At 37.8% G+C, this 19249-nt stretch overlaps 1 protein-coding gene, 1 long non-coding RNA gene and 1 other non-coding gene across 7 annotated transcripts; all 3 read right to left on the bottom strand.

Annotated features, from left to right (window-relative positions):
- Positions 1-1083: 1083 nt before the first annotated feature.
- trnam-cau (transfer RNA methionine (anticodon CAU)) lies at positions 1084-1155 on the bottom strand. The gene has a single exon. It is a non-coding gene; the product is annotated as a tRNA-Met (tRNA).
- Positions 1156-4441: 3286 nt separating this feature from the next.
- LOC134874924 (mannose-binding protein C-like) lies at positions 4442-8434 on the bottom strand. 2 transcript variants are annotated; one of them, XM_063899220.1, is made up of 5 exons: positions 8212-8434; positions 7786-7956; positions 6928-7014; positions 6279-6344; positions 4442-5898 (listed from the first exon to the last, which is right to left on the bottom strand). In XM_063899220.1, exons 2-5 carry the CDS (start codon positions 7799-7801, stop codon positions 5516-5518), a joined length of 552 nt encoding a protein of 183 aa, XP_063755290.1. In that variant the 5' UTR covers positions 7802-7956; positions 8212-8434; the 3' UTR covers positions 4442-5515. The 2 variants fall into 2 exon arrangements, with proteins under 2 accessions (XP_063755290.1, XP_063755298.1); XM_063899228.1 differs by having other exon boundaries at positions 7786-7970; positions 8212-8424.
- A 1792-nt stretch (positions 8435-10226) lies between these two features.
- On the bottom strand, positions 10227-14129 carry LOC134874937 (uncharacterized). Of its 4 annotated transcripts, XR_010167145.1 has the most exons (4): positions 12926-14128; positions 12768-12848; positions 10706-12609; positions 10227-10410 (listed from the first exon to the last, which is right to left on the bottom strand). It is a non-coding gene; the product is annotated as an uncharacterized LOC134874937 (long non-coding RNA). The 4 variants fall into 4 exon arrangements; XR_010167143.1 differs by having other exon boundaries at positions 10706-12848; positions 12926-14129; XR_010167144.1 differs by having other exon boundaries at positions 12768-14126.
- Between the last annotated feature and the right edge of the window lie 5120 nt (positions 14130-19249).

Here is a 19249-nt window from a genome sequence, read left to right as displayed (position 1 = left end):
ATAAATCTTCCAGTCTAAACACACTTTCTATTTAAGATTGAACTCAAACAATCAGTTGATTTACAGAAAATACACTTTACTGATAGTTTTGGTCCTTTTTCAAGCTTAAATGCCAACCATTCTCTGTTTCATCACATTGCCTCTCAATGTGATGGTTTGCTGCTTGTTACTGTAACATAGTCTTTGATATTTCCCAAAATGATTTTGTTTTAGACTGCTGGTCAGCAAGTTTAAGGTTAGGTTTCACATTAAACTCTGAAATGATGTCAATAGACATCCTTTTTATATACTTTTTTCCTTTTTGAGTGGAGGACAACAAGGGTTGAAATGCTTTTTTGAACTTATTTGTTATATTTTTGTTTTTCTAAGCAATTCATTTCATTCTGTTACTCAGGTTGGAGTTTCCAGAACAACCGCTGGGTATCCCCACAGCAAAATGGAGGTGTTTAGTGGCCTGTTAAAAGGAACACCAGTCATTACATTTTTTTTTTTTTTACATATCTGCTCAGTCAAGTCAGTGGGGTGACTCTGACAAGCCAAGAAAATAAAACTCAGATTCAACAGTTGAGTTTGTGCTTATGTGTTCAAAAACACAAAGAGTATTTTAAAACACAATGTACACATTAGTTAATAATCATCTTAAATTGAACTAAGCACTGGTTTGGTTGTCTGTAGTTGGACCTATGAGTTGGACACGTTCAATGATGAAATGTGAAACAACAATGCCCCCTGCTGGCAGCTTACTCAAATATCAGCATCCATACTGAATGTACAAGCTATTTGTTCTTCCTCATTTCGAACTAATATAAACACGTAACATCGGGAGATACTGTAGAACATGCAATGACAGCTGCATAGAAACTACAAGTTATCGAAACGTGCACAGCGAGTTCTAAGTGACACATTTTAACTTTTAACTTGAGTTTTCACCATTAGTCTAAGTTATGTATATGATTGATAGCCAATCTGATTTGTATCACTAGTCAAACCTTAAATAAAATGTAACACTGTGTCTTCGTAATTGACACCTGGTGCTACAATTGTATAAGGAAGACGGTAACGCGAAAAGAAAAATTGAAGCCCTAGCAGAGGATGGTTTCGATCCATCGACCTCTGGGTTATGGGCCCAGCACGCTTCCGCTGCGCCACTCTGCTGCATACACTTCAGGCCGACATTAGTTTATTTATAGTATACATATTCTCACTTCGGCACCGATGAAATGACAAAGAACTTATTGTTCTTGTAGATAATGTATTTTATAGTGACTCGATCCAGATTTAGCGTAAGCAAAGCAAGACATAATAATAAACAAGTGTCTTCGGTGTCGTTACATACGATAGCAACTGTGTGTGTCCGGGTAGCCGATACCCAGTGGTGACGTAACTTTTTGTGAGAGCACCTGATTGGTCCCTGATTCTCTGCTCGCCGTTTCAAACAGGAAACAACATAGTGGTATGCTTTATTCGGAAAAGCGGGCAAATTACATGTAGAAAACAACCAAGCAATCCACAACAGTTACCAAAAGAATGGGAATTACAAGAAAACAATACAATAAAAGACTCAATCAGGAGTTACGATGCAGATGGGTTGTATTTCTTTCGCTGTATTTCCGCTGCTACTGAAAATGTACTTTGCACTAAGTATTATTTGCAATAAGGCCGTAGCTACTTGCACGACTGTCAAATTGTGTTGATTGTGTCTAATGTATATATTATGTATATATTACTTGTTTTTTCCCCCCTTATACCCCTTTTTACTCCCCTTTTTTTCTATATGTTTTTCTTATGTGTTCTTGTTTATGTTCGCACTGTGGGACTGCCAGAAACGGTATTTCAATGTTTTGTATGTATAACACGTGGACATTTTGACAATAAAGTGGACTTTGAGTTTTTTTTTGTCATGTTGCATAAATGTTTGCTGGGTATTAGCATGAGTGAATACATATTTTTTCTTTTACATTTACTGACAAATTATGTACGCATTGGTGGAGCATTCAGTGGTAACTTCCCAGAAGCCATTTTCTGTCAACTTTGTGCAGCCTGTATCCTGGATGGATTTGTCTGGCTGCCCATTCCCCCATTTGGTAAAGGTCAGAGGTCCGTTCTTCATATCAGTTTGAATATTTCCCTCTGCTTTTTTATTGTTGACGTTGATCCAGGCTTCTTTGTAAATGTCCCCAAAAATCTGAGTCAGTATGCTGTTCTCCTCCTCGCTCTGGGGCAAAGCCAGCTCCAAGCATGGTCGGGTGCAGAACTCGATGGCAGTGGTGAGAAAATCTCTCTTTGTAGCACACAAAGTATTTCTGACCTACCCTCTGGGCAAAGTCAAAGTTTATAGCTAAAAAACAGAAGAGCATATTCAGAAAAATAAACCCCACTGGGACATTTAAATAAGATAACTATATACTCTACTGTTTCCTTGATTTATTGTTTTTAATATATTCCAGTGGTTTCCCTATTTTATGTGTGCATTGTGGCACTTCTTATCTGTAGCGGAAAACATTAAGGCAGTTGAGTTTTAAAACAGTTAGCATCAGACACTTTCCAAAAAGCCCAGAACATGTTTTTTCAATGAGGGTACTTAGGCCTACCCAGCTCCAATTTTGAAAGTCTCTCAATTAAGGCTGTGTAGTCCACTCTCCCACAATCTGGATTAAACACATTATAATTATTATATATAAATGGTAAATCATTTGAAGTTCACATGTGTCTGTGTATTACAGGGTTGCTCAATTTGGAAACAAATTGCGATCATTTTGGCTGATCAATTGCCATATGAATGGTGATTTTTCAACCCTAGTGTACATGTATATCCCTTTACATCTCGGAATTAATTTCCACTTCAGTTATTTTAATTATTAGCATCACCTAGCAGAGATAACTCATAAATGTTGCTAGGTTTGTAAATAAAATATTGCAGCCACCTGAGCCATCTGAAATTGTGCAGGACAATGAAAACAGTAAAATGTGCATATATTGTAGTAGCGTTGAACACTCTGTTGTAAATTGTAAAATGCCACTAAGTTAGCTTAGCAGAGCTTATGATTTAATGTTGTACAATTATAATGAGTTTGTTATATACATATTGTGCAATATCTTACCATTGCAAACTCCAGGTTTTCCAGGTTGTCCAGTGTTTCCATATGGTCCCCGATCTCCTTTAGGACCCTGGCTTCCTGTAGAGCGAAAAACAATACTTTGATTCTCATTTTACACAAGAGAAAATGATCCATGTTTCTTATCAATTAATGAGTAATTAATTAACTATGAAGTGCAACATTGAGAATTTAAAGAAACCCTTAATGGGTGAGGAGGTAGTGGGAAGCAGGCTCAATATCCATCAAAGATATTACAAGAATTCAAGCACAACAGATGTAACAGCAAGCCTGAGAGAGGACATATTCTGATCATTTACAGGTTCATATTTGTATGTTGTGCCCCTTTCGGTCATGTTTACATGCTTCAATGTTCAAAAAAGTCTTAATTTTTCTCGTACTGCCTGTGGCAAGGTGCCATAATTCAGATGAAAAGGATGGCCTTAGTTTGGTCTGAAATAAAACTCTTCAGAACACTAGTCTGCTGAAGCTGAAAATACCCACCTTTTGGACCAGGAAGACAATCACACACTATCCCAAAGAAACCAGATGGTCCAAGTGGCCCAGATTCCACAGAACTCCCATGAGCCCCATCAAGACCAGGTGACCCATCAAGACTGGGTGCCCCATCAAGACCAGGTTATCCATCAAGACCAGGTGACCCAGGTAAACCCGGTGGATCGGGTTGCCCAGAAACTCCTTTCCGTCCATTAATACTGCTGCCAAACAAATTCATCAGGCAGAAAAGGCAGAATAGGGGCCACATCTTGATCTTCCCAGTGTAGACACAACAAACACAATCAAGGAATGAATAGTGATAAGATGTTCATGTTCTATGTTCATTATATTCTCCTTGCCTTTTAATGACTGTTTTTAAATGCCTTTTGTTTATGCGTTTCTTAAGGCTCTTAATGTCTTTCATTTTTGCAAAGCACTTTGAATTGCCTTGTGTTGAAAGAGGCTTCATAAATAAACTTGCCTTACCTTGCCTTGCCTTTGTTATCTCAGTGACAAAATCAGTCCACAGTGGGAAGGTGGGTGGAGGCTGTAAAAACTCAGGAGCAGCTTGTCAAAAGAGAAAAGCACTGAGAAAAGTCAGCCCACTTTAGGATTGAGCCACTGTTGTTACTGCTAGTTTGAGGGATTACCCCGTCACTTTTATCAGCAGGTGGTATTGAGTAGTGTAAAGACACTGCAAAGCTACAGCACTAATGACTTCATTCTCTTTCAATGGACCACACACTCACTATTGCTTAAAAACATTAACAATAAGTTGCCTATGCATGTGAGGTATATCTTGTAGCAATGTTTGTGAAGATGATGAAGAAGTCTCCGGAGACACCAGCTTGTATATAATAACGTTTATTACAAACAGCATAGTATCATACACCGACACAAGCAATACGAGGTTCCCAGAGCCAATTGTGGAAGTCTCCCCGAAATCTGTTTGTGCATGCAATTTATAGGAGAAAATGTGTGAGCGTGTCCAATGTGTGTGTGTCCAATGTGTGAGACCCTGTTGCACTACATCACTCCCTGCACTCTCCATGACCTCAGAGAGTAACTAACTGTAAATATGAACCGATTTAACTAACTGTATACATGAACAGATTTAATACACCACACATGCTATAATCAATGCATGAAGGAACAAACCTCACTTTTGTTTACTGTTACTGGCACATTTGCTTTAAGAATACAACTTTTTTGTTTTATTTAATGGGGCGAAGCCTGCAAGCTAGTTCAGGCAGTCAACTTGAGCACCATGCATTCGCACATAACGCCCCTCGTCACTCTTGCAACCAACCAAACATAGTCTCCTAATCTGGCGCTCTATTTAAGCTGTTGGATTTGGCTACCTCTGCTTTGCTAATGCTGCTGCTGCTGCTGCTACTGCTGTTTCCACGCTGCTGATGTGTTTACCTCGCTGCTGCTCCTCTGCGCTCACGTTGGCGATGTTCGCCTGCCCCACCACCACCCCAGCTTTCTCCCCAGCTTCCATCTGTAGGCTCTGGGGATAGTTATCTAATCATCACTCAATGTTTTATGTTAATATGTGGAGTGATGAGGCCTGAGCCTGAGCCTAAGACGCCAAACTCAAACTATATACTGTTTCTAATAAACATATTAATGAAACACGTGAGCTTTCTGACTGATCATCAATCATTTTTCATACATTGTTCACTTGAATATGTTTTTATATAGGAAAGCTTGTGCGACAGTAATGCATTGATGCTGAAGCACTTAAACACTTGTAATGTGATTGATATATCACAAGCATGGTTTATGAAATGGTTACACTTGAAAGTAAAACTGTCTAGAAGCAGTTGATCCTAATCTGAATCATTGAAGCAGTTTATATTTTCTTACATTTCAGACAGTAATACTTTCAGGAGAAAAGTACAATTGCAGTGTCACTTTTATATCTGACATATGATGTAAGCATTTAGGAAGCATTCGGATGTCACTTGCCAGACCCCGTTTTCTGACAGCCTGGTGCAGCCTGTATCCTGGATGGATTTGTCTGGCTGCCCTTCTCCCCATTTGGTAAAGGTCAGAGGTCGGTTCTTCATATCAGTTTCAAAATTCCCCTCAGCTTTGTTATTGTTGACGTTGATCCAGGCTTCTTTGTAAATGTCCCCAAAGATCTGAGTCAGTATGCTGTTCTCCTCCTCGCTCTGGGGCAAAGCCAGCTCCAAGCCTTGTTGGGTGCAGAACTCGACGGCGCTGGAAAAAGAGTCTCTCTTGTTGTAGGACACAAAGAATTTCTGACCAACTCTTCGGACAAAGTCAAAGTTTATAGCTGAAGAAAGGAAAATAACTCTCAGAAAAGTAAACACAATGGTTTCCATAAAGCCCAAATGGTTTTATCATCTTCCCACAGAAAAAATACTAGCAATGATTTCCCCTCGTGCGAAAGGAAAATCCAGATGTTCTCCATCAGTATTGTACCTGGTTCAAGTTTCAAATCCAATATTAAAGAAAAACCCAGTTGAAATATGTGTTATTCTTTACCTTGCCTATTCCGAAACATAATATGTAATATAAATACAGAAATGGTTTGTACATGAGGTAAAGGTAGAACGTTAACACACACTAAAAGCAGTGAATTCCAGCAAGGCAGAGCTGTGGTGAATCATCATCCACGCTCACAACATTGTAGTCCTTGAATAGGAAACTTACCAATCTCTAAGTTAGCAACGCTCTTCTTTAACGTGCCACCGTCTTCCATAAGAGAACCAACGTTTCCTGGATTGAGAAGAATATTTTCAGTTAGCAAAGTTGAAATACATTTGTGCTAAATGATGCTACCCTTACAAAAGAAAGGCGTATTGTTTCTTTTACCTTTACCATACTGTACACCTTACAATATAATGCAAACCAATTTAAAACTCACTGCAATAAATACAAGCAGTATGAATTCATGTCTTTAACTATTTAACTATGATTTGATGATAACTCATTGATGAATAATTATTTAACCCATTATTTTAAATTATAATAGAGATCTTAATCTTTTTACAGTATCATATACCTCAAAATCTAAGGGGAGAATATGAATGACAAATTATATCTAGTAGTTTTCCATTTGGACTTGGGTTTTAATATATCAGTCGCCAACATATTGTATTAGTTTGGACATAAGTAAGATCTGCCCTCAACTCAGGGTAAAACCAAAAGGTGTCCAAATCTAACGTCACTTTTCCTTGTTCCTTAAAATGAGTTCTTACAATAAAAGCATTTAAAAGGTAAACTACTTTCTGTATGCTGAATTGTAATTGTTTACTTTAAAAACCCTACTAATATATTCTCCTAAAAAGAAAGACATCACCTTTTTCACACTGTACCACTATTCCAGGTAATCCAGGTGCTCCAGGAAATCCAACAACTCCAACTGGTCCTGCAATTCCTATATCCCCTGAACAGCAGGTAAAAAGAAATTAAACAAGACTAAAAAGCCAAAAGTTACAATAGAAAATTTAAATGTTGTATCGATGACATAAACATGGAAAAACTAGCTGCAACCTGAAGAAAATGGTTAATCTTTCAGGTTGTTTTGTTATGTTTACATATTTGACACAATGATCTAAGGTGCTCCTCTAAACTGACTTGGCTGACATCATTGAGTGTCATGATATACAAGGATGACCTGGTATATAGGAAGGGTGACATGCAACTGCCTTGGATACCTCTTGACAACCTGTGCTAGGTTTAATTTCGTTCTCATTTCTTACATAAGTTAAAAAAAAAGCACTCGAGATTTAGCTGTGAGCTGTGTATTGCGGAGGGTTGCTCTTCCATTTTTATGCCATCTAGTTCCTGTATGGTGATGGGTTTGCCAGGTGATCACATATGTCCATATGTTAGTCTGTGGACAGATTTAATCACTTTGATAGGCCCACAACAGTGCAATACGCAGTTGCAAAAACTTGTATGTAATTGAGATCCAAATAAATGTCAATTTGAAAAAGAGTGTAGTCAAAACAGGGCAATGGATCTAGGGAGTAGCAAAGGGAAGCCCCTGGGTCAGGACAAAAGTCACGGTATAGCTTTCCTTGCAGGCTGAAAACTGCATTTTCAGACTAATCCTTGAAATCCCACGCTAGGACTCATTTCCCTCATATTTCTTGTGAATCTCTTACAATTTTTTTTGTGAAAACAGTTTTTCGGTGAAGTCAATGACACCCACCTTTTTCACCTTTCATACCAGGAATACCAGGAACACCAGGGGTAACCAGTAACTCCTCTGTCACCTTTGGTTCCAGAATAATCCGGCATCTGACTGTAGCCAGTAGTAGCCATCAGACCGAGGACGCAGAAGATGAGACACAGCCTCATCTTCAGAATGCAGATCTCAAATCTATTTCAAATACACTAAATGATTTTCAACTTTTTCAGGCTTAATAAGAAATGAACTTCCTCATAATTTGAAATGAATGAATAAAAAGAATATTAAAGCAGAAGGTATTAACTTCACAATTAAGATAAAAATAACATTTATAAAAATGCATGTTCTGTTTAATCTAAGTATACAATATTTACTATAAAATATAGAACACTGATTCCAAGTATGTCAATGATGATAATGAAAGTTGAAAAACCAAAAATAACTCACAGTATAAACGAAGAGTCACCTGGATGTGCTGCTGCTTTGATGCTGGCAAAAACAAAGTGGCAAAGAAAATACTTTGGTGAAAAATGTAAGTCTTCAGTCCAGAGCAAATTAAAAGCAGGTGGACAGCTTTTTATTGGACATGACAGAGAAAGAAAAAAACTAAATCCTCCCTCTGCTCTGAGAAAACAGAGCCGAGCAACAACAAATTCCCTTTGAATGAAAAAACATGTGCGTTTTCTTGGTGGGGGATGTGGCCATAATCTTAAGTCATTTGATATGTTGTTTCATATCAGGGTAGCAGAAAATCAAAATGCAGTAGTTGTTCCTGAAATTCAAATATAAAAAGGTTGAAAATAACCATAATGTACTCAGTCACATTTGATTTATTTTATTTTATTATTGAGTAACAGAAGACAACACTTGAGAAATTAAAAATAAAGCATCTTTCAAAGTTCAAATGCTCTAATGTTCCTAAGTCAAATAAAGTGTTGTCCTGCAGTGTAGCCTCTTTTAAACAAACCGTAAATGATACAACCATGGTTAGGGTTAGGGTTAAGGGTAAGCCAAACAGTTTCAGTTTTTCTTTTTTCATTATTTACTTCATAGCTTTTGGGATATCGTACTTTTCACAGATTGAATATAATAAAGTTGTACCACAGTCTGCAAATGTTCTTCGCCAAGATCAGCTTGTGAGTAGTCCCAGGTGAAAATAAATTACAGTTTCGGGTTACATGTTGATCATCAGGATGTATCGGTCTCCCTGTGAGATCTGCTTTCCAGAGGGCTTACTGAGAAAGAAAAAGTATTGAAAGGCATCTTTTTCTATAAAATAAACATTTGATACACATCTTTTGTGGATTGTGTATCGGGCAAATATGGCAAAACATTGCTATAAAGCTGGAAAGAACCTGTATAAGTTCACAAGTACCCTCAATATATTTGGTAAATAAGAAAGCATATTTAAACTGGTGAAAAAAGCACCATACATTCAAAGAGGTATTTCTAGATCTAAGGTAGGGTTGAGCTCAACATCAGGATTTAAAAGATCCATAACCCCTGTTCAACATCACATGATGGCATTTATTGCATGCCCAAAAAAGTAATAATTAAGATACATTTTCAGTCCCCATATTGATGTTCTGATGGCAACTATAAGGTCATACCATGGCTTTCACAAGGAAGGGAGAGATCATAAGGGAGAGGTCATAAGGGCTGATTTCCCTTGTTGTTAAATGAAAGTTCAATAGTAAATAATCAATCTGTTTTGAAGCAATACAATTGTCGGACTCAGTTTCATGACAATCCAAACCCCATCACATTTTAAGACCGAGTTCAGGCTAAGAATAAGGTGATTATTGTAAGTCATCTTGCCAGACACAAGTTGGTGGAGGGCTGATTGTCAAAACTGTTACTTATCTTTTGGAGTAATGTATCCCAGTGTAGCCCTGGAGGCCAATTATCTCCTTTGGTTGATTGTCTATAATACTTAGTAATACTTCTTAAAACACAGTTATTTTCAGTATTGTAAATGTTCTGATGCTTTTGTTATAGTTGGTGATATCATTAAATCAATCCCGTACGTTTTCTATTCAACATTTTTAGCTGGACAGTCTTTTATTGATGTACACTTTATTGTGACTTTTCTTTACATGTATTTGTTTTTAAATGTATACAGGTGATTTAAAAACAAATTATACAGTTGCAATTATATCTTACTGTAGTAGAGACTGAGAGCTAAGATAATGGTTGGAAACCATTGATCTGAAACTAAATATTGCTTGGATGAATGGTTTCTAATCTGCGATACAAGCCTTATCTATATCTGACAAACGATGTAGGCACTTGAGGAGCATTCATGTGTCACTCTCCAGACACCATTTTCTGACAGCATGGTGCAGCTTCTGCCCTGGATGGATTCTTCTGGCTGCCCTTCCCCCCATTTGGTGAATATCAGAGGTCTGTTTTTCAGATCAACCATCAAATTCCCCTCTACTTTGTCATTGTTGACGTTAAGCCAAGCAGTTGTGAAATCTTCCCCAAACACTTGAGTCAGTATGCTGTTCTCCTCCTCGTTCTGGGGCAAAGCCAGCTCTAAGCCTTGTTGTGTGCAGAACTCGACGGCGCTGGAGAAAGAGCCTCTCTTCTTGTTGGACACAAAGTATTTCTGACCAACTCTCCGGAAAAAGTCAAAGTTTATGACTGAAAATACAGAGAACAACAACATTAAAAATGTGGGGGAAAGAGGAAAACTTGAAACACACCATTCAAGATTTATTTTATGGCATACATTTCTATGACTTTGTTATCTCTTACTGTCCAACACGTTTACAACATAGTCTACTTCTTTCTGTCTTTTATTTAAAAAAAAAGTAAAAACAAAACATTAGTATGGACAAAACAGGATCTAAAAGACATGAGCAGCTATAACAATACTCAGTCCACATGCACTCACTCCCTGTAACACTTCCTTGTAATTTTTGAATAAAACACTTACCCAGATCTAACTTAGCAAGTCTGTCGTTTAAGGATTTTAGGGCATCGCCAGGGAAACCTGGTTCAAACATATCGAGTTCAGTTTCCAAACCGGCAGTGAGTTGTATCTGAGTCAACATTGGGTAACACTTTACTTGAATGGGTGTTCATAAGAGTGCCATAGCAGACCTAACTGTCAAACTTAAGAAAAACGTTTAGCTTGATATCTTAAACCGTCATATATGGATGTCTGCTATGACATGTTTATGACAGGTTTTGTTGTCTTGGTTTATGTCAACTTGTCATAACAAGGACATCTCAAACAATGTCACCTTTGCATCAAAAGTGACATAACCTACCGAATGACACTTAACGACAACTGTCATAAGTATTCATTCATGTTTAAGACAGGTGTCATGTCATGGTTATGACAATGTTATGTCAGTCTTATGAACACCCATTCAAGTAAAGTGTTACCCTACATGGTGTCAAATATACGACCCTCTTACATCCAAAAAAATCCCATCTTCACTTTTTGCAAGACCGACTGAATGCATTTTGCAGGTGTTGTCTTTAAAGGGTTACACGTGATAAGAAAAAAGTGAACATGGGTCAAAATGAACTTACCCAAATGTGTTATATTCTAGTCGTTGGTATATTGTACATGTCAGGATTCTGCAGCTCTCATAATACAACTAAATACCATCTTTTACTAAACTCTCTGAACCTAGACAGCACATCTTTTAAAATCAATGCTCAAAGTTTGTTTTGGGATTTTGGGTAACCATTTAAAAACTCAAACTCAGAGTACCCTAATGACACACACTTCTGAACTGGTTGTTTTTTTTACTTTTGATAATCAATTTGCAAAGTTGTTTTATGAGATTTACAAGTGGCAGTTGAAATGAATGCACTAAAACCTTCAAAATGTTAAAATTATTTTTTTTACTGACCTGGGATGCAGTATCCATCCCTTCTATATATCCCTCTTACTTTGTTAGAAAATGTTCAACCTTTTCGCAGAATATAGCCGGTCCAGGCTTTCCTGGCCTTCCGGTCCTGCCGTGAACTCCAGGCGCTCCCATCGGACCTTTATTGAAGAGCAGAGAAAAGAGATAAAAAGCTCAAAAGAACCTTCAGTCAGTTTATTTTTATGTAATGCTAATTTTCAAGTTTTCTAATAGGCAACAGCCCTCTGTCCTAAACACTCTGATTGAGCACTTATCTCTTTTAGCCCCACTCCAAAATAGTGTAGTCTCTTTTATATTGGCTTTCAAGAACATTATTGCTCACCTTTTACAGAAGGTAGGTCTGAAGCCATGTGTGGAAATGCATGTGAAGAAGTAAAGAGAGCAAAATCTAAATGGCTTTTTTAACCTTATTTTTTCTCATTTATACAGCCCACATAAAGCTGACTGGGTTTTTATTTCTTCGCAAATGTTGAATAGGTAGGCACAACCACATTAATGTGCACAAGCATTGAAAAGCTGAGGTCTTACAATTATGACCCCTTTAAAAAAACATCGTGATTTCTATGATGTTCGTTTATTTAAACAGCATTCCCAGAATTAAGGGTTACCTAAGTCAAGAAGGTACAACATCATCCTCAGGGGAGCATGCATTTTTTGAGATTTGAATACCAGCCTTATTTTTTGACAGTAAATGACAGATGGATGGAGAGAGTTTAGAGCAATGTGAGCATAGAGCTCTGCCTGTCCAACAGGGGGCTGCAAGAATTCTTGCATCATTATTTCCCACCTTGCATCCCTGGTAGCCCACGCGGCCCACTTAGCCCAGGTTCCCAGGTGGCCCTACTAGCCCAGGAGCACAATGTGATGGTATGTCACCTTCAGAACCACCTTCAAGCTGACTGTAGCCAGAAGGAGTCATCAGGCAGAGGACGAAAAGTAGGAGAAACATCCTCATCTTCAGGAAAACAACAAATTATAGCATTTATCATTTTTTACGTTGCAGTACATTAGATCACCAGAGATTTTGAGAACTTAAAATATAGTTAAGCCTTTCCCCTCAGAACTCAAAGTTTGGAAAATAAGAATGACTTCCCATGACAATGTAGTACCCACTTTGTTGTAGGGCTTCAGAAAAACAGATTTCCAATGCAATATAGTCTGATCCGTCAAAAATAGTTTGCCGCAACCAGCATGCTATTATCAAGTAATCAAAAAAGGTTTTAATTACACAAAATGTAGCACCAGATAGTAATAAACAGAAAGGAACTCACTTTATAAACAGCCAGTGATTTGCAGGATGTGTTACTTCTTTGCTACTTCCAAAGAACTGTGATTGAGATCATGGTTCGAGGGCTTGTAAAAGAACTTCAGTCCAGCGTAAACAACAGACGTTGTTTATGTTGGTGATGTCATTTGGTGTAGAACACTGAAAATAGGAGAAAAGGTCCTCGAGCCTCCTTCATTTTGTGGATAGCTTTTCTGTATTTTACTAAAACACACATTCAATGTTCACATGACACATTTGTATCTACATATCACAACGTTAACGACTTCAAGATCAAACTGAAATATGATTTCTATTGTCTTAGGGTAAGAAATTATATTTAAACTATTCTGGTCCTTTACCCATTTTATTGCTACGTTAAGTTGTCAACAGAAGTTGTTTTAACATTCACAATGTATTGTGTGAGTTGCAACAACTATGTTGAGTGCAATTTCCATCCTCATAAAGAATTTTTCAAGCAGAATAAACACATTTTAAATTTGGCAGTGTGCAGTATTCTCAATATCTGTCGTTTGTATGTAAAGCCTGCGCAGTGTGCATTTCTAATGTTTTAAATATTTGTCAAAGTCAATAGTTAGAAGCACTTTTAAGATGGTAGAACAGTTATTCTCAGGACTGTACATTTTGTACCGCTTTCGTTATAGCTGCCAAATGCCATTTTACCAATACTCAATGCTTTGTACTTCACATTTTTCCACATAAGCTGGCCACCAAACCAGTTTAATAAATTGGCCTGGAGTCTTGAATGATTGAAATGAGATTTTATTGTGAGGTACATATGCTTATAGGATTCATAGTGATTACTATACTGTACATGTATCCAGTGGGGTTTCTATATGTAAAAAAAAAAAACTGGTGGGGTTCAATCAACTTAGATATGTTATATAGGCTTCTGGTGCTTCTTTAACACGTCAACAAATAGCTGTAGGTTATCAGATAGCTGGTCGTCACAAACAAAGAGAGAGCAAGAGAGAGAGTGTGTGAGAAAATGGGCAAAAAATGACTACTCTCGAAAACCGCAAATTATCAACAAAGAGCAACCGTGTCAGCTCATACATTTACGCACACAACGTGGTGACGATCTATTGGGCGCTATCACAAAGCAATACATAACAATAACAACAACAACCATAATGCTTCAGCTTGAAAACACTGTACAGTCTTTTAATAAAGTATACATGAGCAAAAGTATATTATATATATTTCCTCTGGGAATTAAGTCACTTTGGGAATGAAGTCCTGTAGCTGCTGGATCAACTGGCTTTCAATTGAAAGAAAGGCCAGTGCATTCCAGTTTTTCTCCAAGAGTCAGTGTAAGGAATAAAAATCAATATTATGTGTAACTACAACACTGTCTTATTTTGAAAACCGCTTTATTTTGAAACTGTTTATTTTTGTAACCGGATGTATACTACACTATTTTTAGATTTGGTTTCCTTAGCGGACAGAATGTAAAGAAAGAGTAAATAAGGAGAGTGACTTGTGGTGTTATACATTAAACACACAATGTCTGATTCTCCTTATTGACGCTGTAATAAGGAGGGAGACGACCCAATGCCACGTAATCACTAAACTGACCGAAAGTTCTGTTTTGCATCGAGGCGACCAATAGGAAAAAGGCGACCGCAGAATAAAAGGATTGTTGAACGGAAGAATCGGGCCCTTTTGTTCGCTGACCGCCAGGCAGATAACTGCTATAAGTCTCTACTCTTACGTGGCCTGTGGAAGCGTGTTCCGAACTATTGAACCACAGCTGTGGAACTTCTGTAAAACCTACATCCGCATCATTTTATTAAATACTTCTTTTAAAACTTATCTGGGAGCTTCACTTTGTTTTCTTTTAAACCAACTCCTGGACTTCGAATAAAAGAACACTTCTACAGTCTCGAATTTGTGCTTCAGTAAATGGGCTACTTCATTCATTTTACGTTTTTATTAGGCCTATTTATCGCTGGCGACGTATTCTCTCTGCTCTCTCGTCTCCTCTTCTCATATACACTCCCCGGGCACGGATGACCTTGTAGTGGGGATGCGAGCACTTTGCCCCACTGGTGTTTTTTTGTTGTTGTTTTTTTTGCCGCACACACTGAATAGAAAACTACTCTGAGCATGCGCAGTGTAGTTTTCACAGCACGTACATTTTCAGTGAGAGAGGGGCAGACTGGCGCTTGACCCACATCGCTCAGCCGGGCTCAATAGGCACACTAAGGACTCCCTCATCAGACGAACGAAGCAGCAATATAGATCACGACTAAACATGATCTTAAAATATAATTAGACATATATTTTTTAAAAATATTATTTGCCCCACCTGCCCCTAATGGCGAGTCGCCACTGCATGTATCATACATGTATATGAATGTATACCAGTACTTATGATACTAATTATTCTTCATAAAGATGGTAATGATGCAGTAATATTATATCATTGGTAGGCACTGATATCTAAGATGAAGGTTTCCGGGGAGGGGAACTATGACTTCTTAAAGTAAATATTTCTCAGTTTAATGGTTTCTAATCTGCGATACAAGCCTTATCTATATCTGACAAATGATGTAGGCACTTGAGGAGCATTCATGTGTCACTCTCCAGACACCGTTTTCTGACAGCATGGTGCAGCCTGTGCCCTGGATGGATTCTCCCTTCCCCCATTTGGTGAATATCAGAGGGACAGCAGACCCACGCTCACCCATGAATCAATTTTTTCCGTTTGTACCTTTATTCCAGAGCAGGGAAAGAGGCAGGAAACATGCTAGAATGTTGAATGCAAAAGTCACATTATTTGCTTCATACTGTCTGAATATACCTTTAACCCTCTGTCCAAACACTCTGTTTTAGCCCCTCTTTTTCTTTTTTATTGGCTTGCAAGAACAACATAGCTCACCTATAAAATGCAGCCTCGGGTGGAAATTCAGATGACATGGGAGCAAAATCTAAAAGGCTTATTGAACCTTTTTGAACCTCTGAATTTTTCCTTATTTAGACAACCCACATAAAGCTGACTATTTTTATTTCCACATTTGAGGTTTGTAGGCACACCAGATACCGACTTGAATGTGCAACAGACATTGAAAAGGTGAGGTTTTCTACATGTTTTAAACAGGATTCTCAGAAGTAAAGGTTACCAAAGTCAAAAGGGTACTACGTTACCTTCTGAGGAGCATGAAAGTATTTGATTCGGATACCAGGCTTATTTTGATAAAACAACAGAGCTTACAACATTGCGATCTGCCTGTGCAACAGGGGGCTGCCAGAATTTGGACAAAAGAGGACCGGGGTCCGTTCAGAAAGAGTGTGTCAATTTTACCCAGGCTCCCAGATTGCCCGGGCTTCCCGATTATCCCAGGTTTCCCAGCTGGCCCCGCTGGCCCAGGTGGCCCAGGAGGCCCAGGAGCACAATGTGAACTTGAATAACAATCGGGACCAGAATCCACTTCAAGCTGACTGTAGCCAGAAGGAGACATCAGGCAGAGGACGAAGAGTAGGAGAAACATCCTCATCTTCAGAAAAATAATAATCATTTTGTATTGTTAAAGTGAATTAGATCACCAGAGAATTTCACATCTTCTCATACTTTAACATTATTTAAACATTTCTGATATTTTTCTGTGGGATTAAAACAATTTTGAAGCTGTTTTACATCAAAAAGTATTTCGAAGTTGTGTTTGAAACATAGTGAAAGTTTCAGAACTCAGTTATTGTAAAATAAGAATGATTACTTTAAACAATGTACTTCCCAATTCTACAAAACTCAAATAAAACAGTGTCAATATACATTTAAATTACATATTATATTTGTACAGTGCCAATCACGCTGTTATTTAATGTAATGTTAAAGGTATTAGTAACATATAATCTTACACCAAATAGTAAAAAAAAAAAAACTCACTGGATAGTGTGGAGTGATCTGGAGGAGAAGCAATGTGATCAGGATCATGGTTCCAGGGCTTGTATAAGAAATTCAGTCCAGCGTAAACAACAGACGCTGATGTTGGGTGATGTCAAAAAAGGCAAAAAATCTCTCAAATCTTCAACTAGCAATTCTGTGACAGCTTGGTGTGAATGTCCTTTCTGCAGTTTCCTTAAATCACACACATATCGTGTTCATATGACATTACAAATATGTAGCCTATATCTATTTGCTTTTAAAAAAAGGCTCGGTCAGAAAGACAATACAAAACTTCTTACACCTGAATCTCACAGATTAATATGAAGTTCAAAAATTGAAAGTTTAAGAAACACCAGGGAAGATTGTGTATCCAAATGTTTTAAATGTTATATTTATCTTATGTTTTGTGTCACGCTAATGAATTGTCATTTAATTCCTAATAACAAAAATAATATATAATCCTTAAACTAACGTCAACACATGATACATGAGTAAATTCCCCTGCCAGTTCAGATGGAAATTTGTTGTGCTGACTCTTGTGGGAAAGGTTCTGATGGGACCTTAATGATCCCATGAGACCTGGAGCGATCTCATGCTCTCTCTCTCAGCAGAGCCCGGGCAGTATCTGTGGCAGTGTGTCATACTTAAATTCAAGTGTCTTTTCCCAAAGTCCCTTTTTTAGTGAGAGTTGCTAGATGCTGGCTAATTTTCTCATTGCCATTGAGAGTGCTGTTATATTGTATTGCTGCTCTCTTTGAATCAGAACTATTGGAAATACAGTGTGTTCTTACTCCAGAGAGGTGTTTGTGTTTCACTTCTGTTATAAAAAGTCTCAGATGCTTCCTTGTGTTCGTTCACTTGTGCATATCATTTTAAGAATGAATTATTTGTTACCTTCCCAACTGCAGTATGATGTACTATTTGTCCTTCTTTCAAAGCACGTCTACTGTAGCCGCAATCATATACGACAGACAATAAATCCAACCTAGAACTGCTCTTACATTTACTTCTTCATGTCAACATCATGATCTTACTTAAACTGTCTTTCAAATGGTCTATTGTAAAAGACTTCCAGAATAGCAATACATAACAAATGTCAGCGAACCTACGTGAGAAAATCAATCTGAGTTCAAGAGTACCCTCCATCATAGTTTGAGTTTACTTACCCTGTAAAGTAATATACAGGAAACTACTTTAAATAGTTGAGTCTCACTAGCAATGTGTGTGAGTTTTCAGCCCTGCAAAAACAGTAAACTGTGAACTGTGAAAGTAAATGTCGTTTTTTCATTTAACATGATGGATTGGCCGGATTGAGAATTACAAACCTCCTTTAAAGACTAAGTGTCGGCTAAAGGAAATAGTAGCCCTGATCCTGTTTCTCTCCTGGATGAAGTACTTGATCTTGAAATCCTGATTGGTTACCGTTACAGATAAGCACAGTGAACATTTCAAAGCACCATGACCGTGTAAGTGTGTATTCAAGAACAAACTGTCTCAGAGTAATGAAAGTGACACATTTATTGATGGATGAAACTCTCCTCATACATTCCCTGTCAAGTTTTAACTGAATGAACTTACTACAAATTGTCATGAAGGAAACAGGACTCCTTTTGTCATGTTTTGCTTGATGATATGAAAAAAGTTAAATCTGGAGCTATAAGCGTAAAGCAGAGAAAGTATCACCAAGCCACAGCTGCAGAAAACTCTCACACAATTTAACCTCTATTATTACTTATTGTTTGGATGGTCCGAGCTGCTTTAACAGTTATGATGATGATTATAATAAAGGAAATAACGAAAAAGCTGGAAACTAGGACAGTGGCCCAGATGTTGAGGCAGCGGGCGGTGGAGCCGTGTTGTCGGGCGCCAACCATATCTCCAACCACCTTCCGGTCTCTGGCCTGAAAGGAGCCAAAAGCACATTGATTTTAAATTGGATTCTTAGCTTTGCTTCACCTCAAAGAAACTTAAATGTTGAGCATTGGCTCAGTCTAATGCTTTAGATTCAGGTTTCGCTATATGTTCATGCTTCCAATGGGATAACTTCATCCCTGCATAGTTCTGTTAGATCTCCAAATCTTTGTCCGTCAAAAATGTCCGTTAAAGATAGTTTGAAACAGATTATTGAATTAATTGGCTTTTGTTTTGTTTAGTTTTATTTTTTAAAAGAGTTAAATTGTAGGTTTTGAGCACAATATGGACAATCTTTGAGATGAAGATTCCTTGTCCCCCAGCTGCCCGTCCTTTGAATGATTCTTCTTCTAAGTGAGCGATGTTCCTTTTTTGTCTGCAAGAACTTTAAATCTGTCCTCTGTACACACAACTGTCAGTTGTAATTGTTATTCGTATTCTTTTCCATAACAGAAGATTTCCATGAATGAAACTCACCTTGATGGAGAAGATGAAAGCCGCCAGTCCGAG

Source organism: Eleginops maclovinus, chromosome 2, assembly GCF_036324505.1.
Source record: "Eleginops maclovinus isolate JMC-PN-2008 ecotype Puerto Natales chromosome 2, JC_Emac_rtc_rv5, whole genome shotgun sequence".
Classification (NCBI taxonomy): Eukaryota; Metazoa; Chordata; class Actinopteri; order Perciformes; family Eleginopidae; genus Eleginops; species Eleginops maclovinus.
The sequence above is the reverse complement of the archived record's forward strand: the minus strand, read 5'-3'. Positions and strand labels throughout refer to the sequence as shown.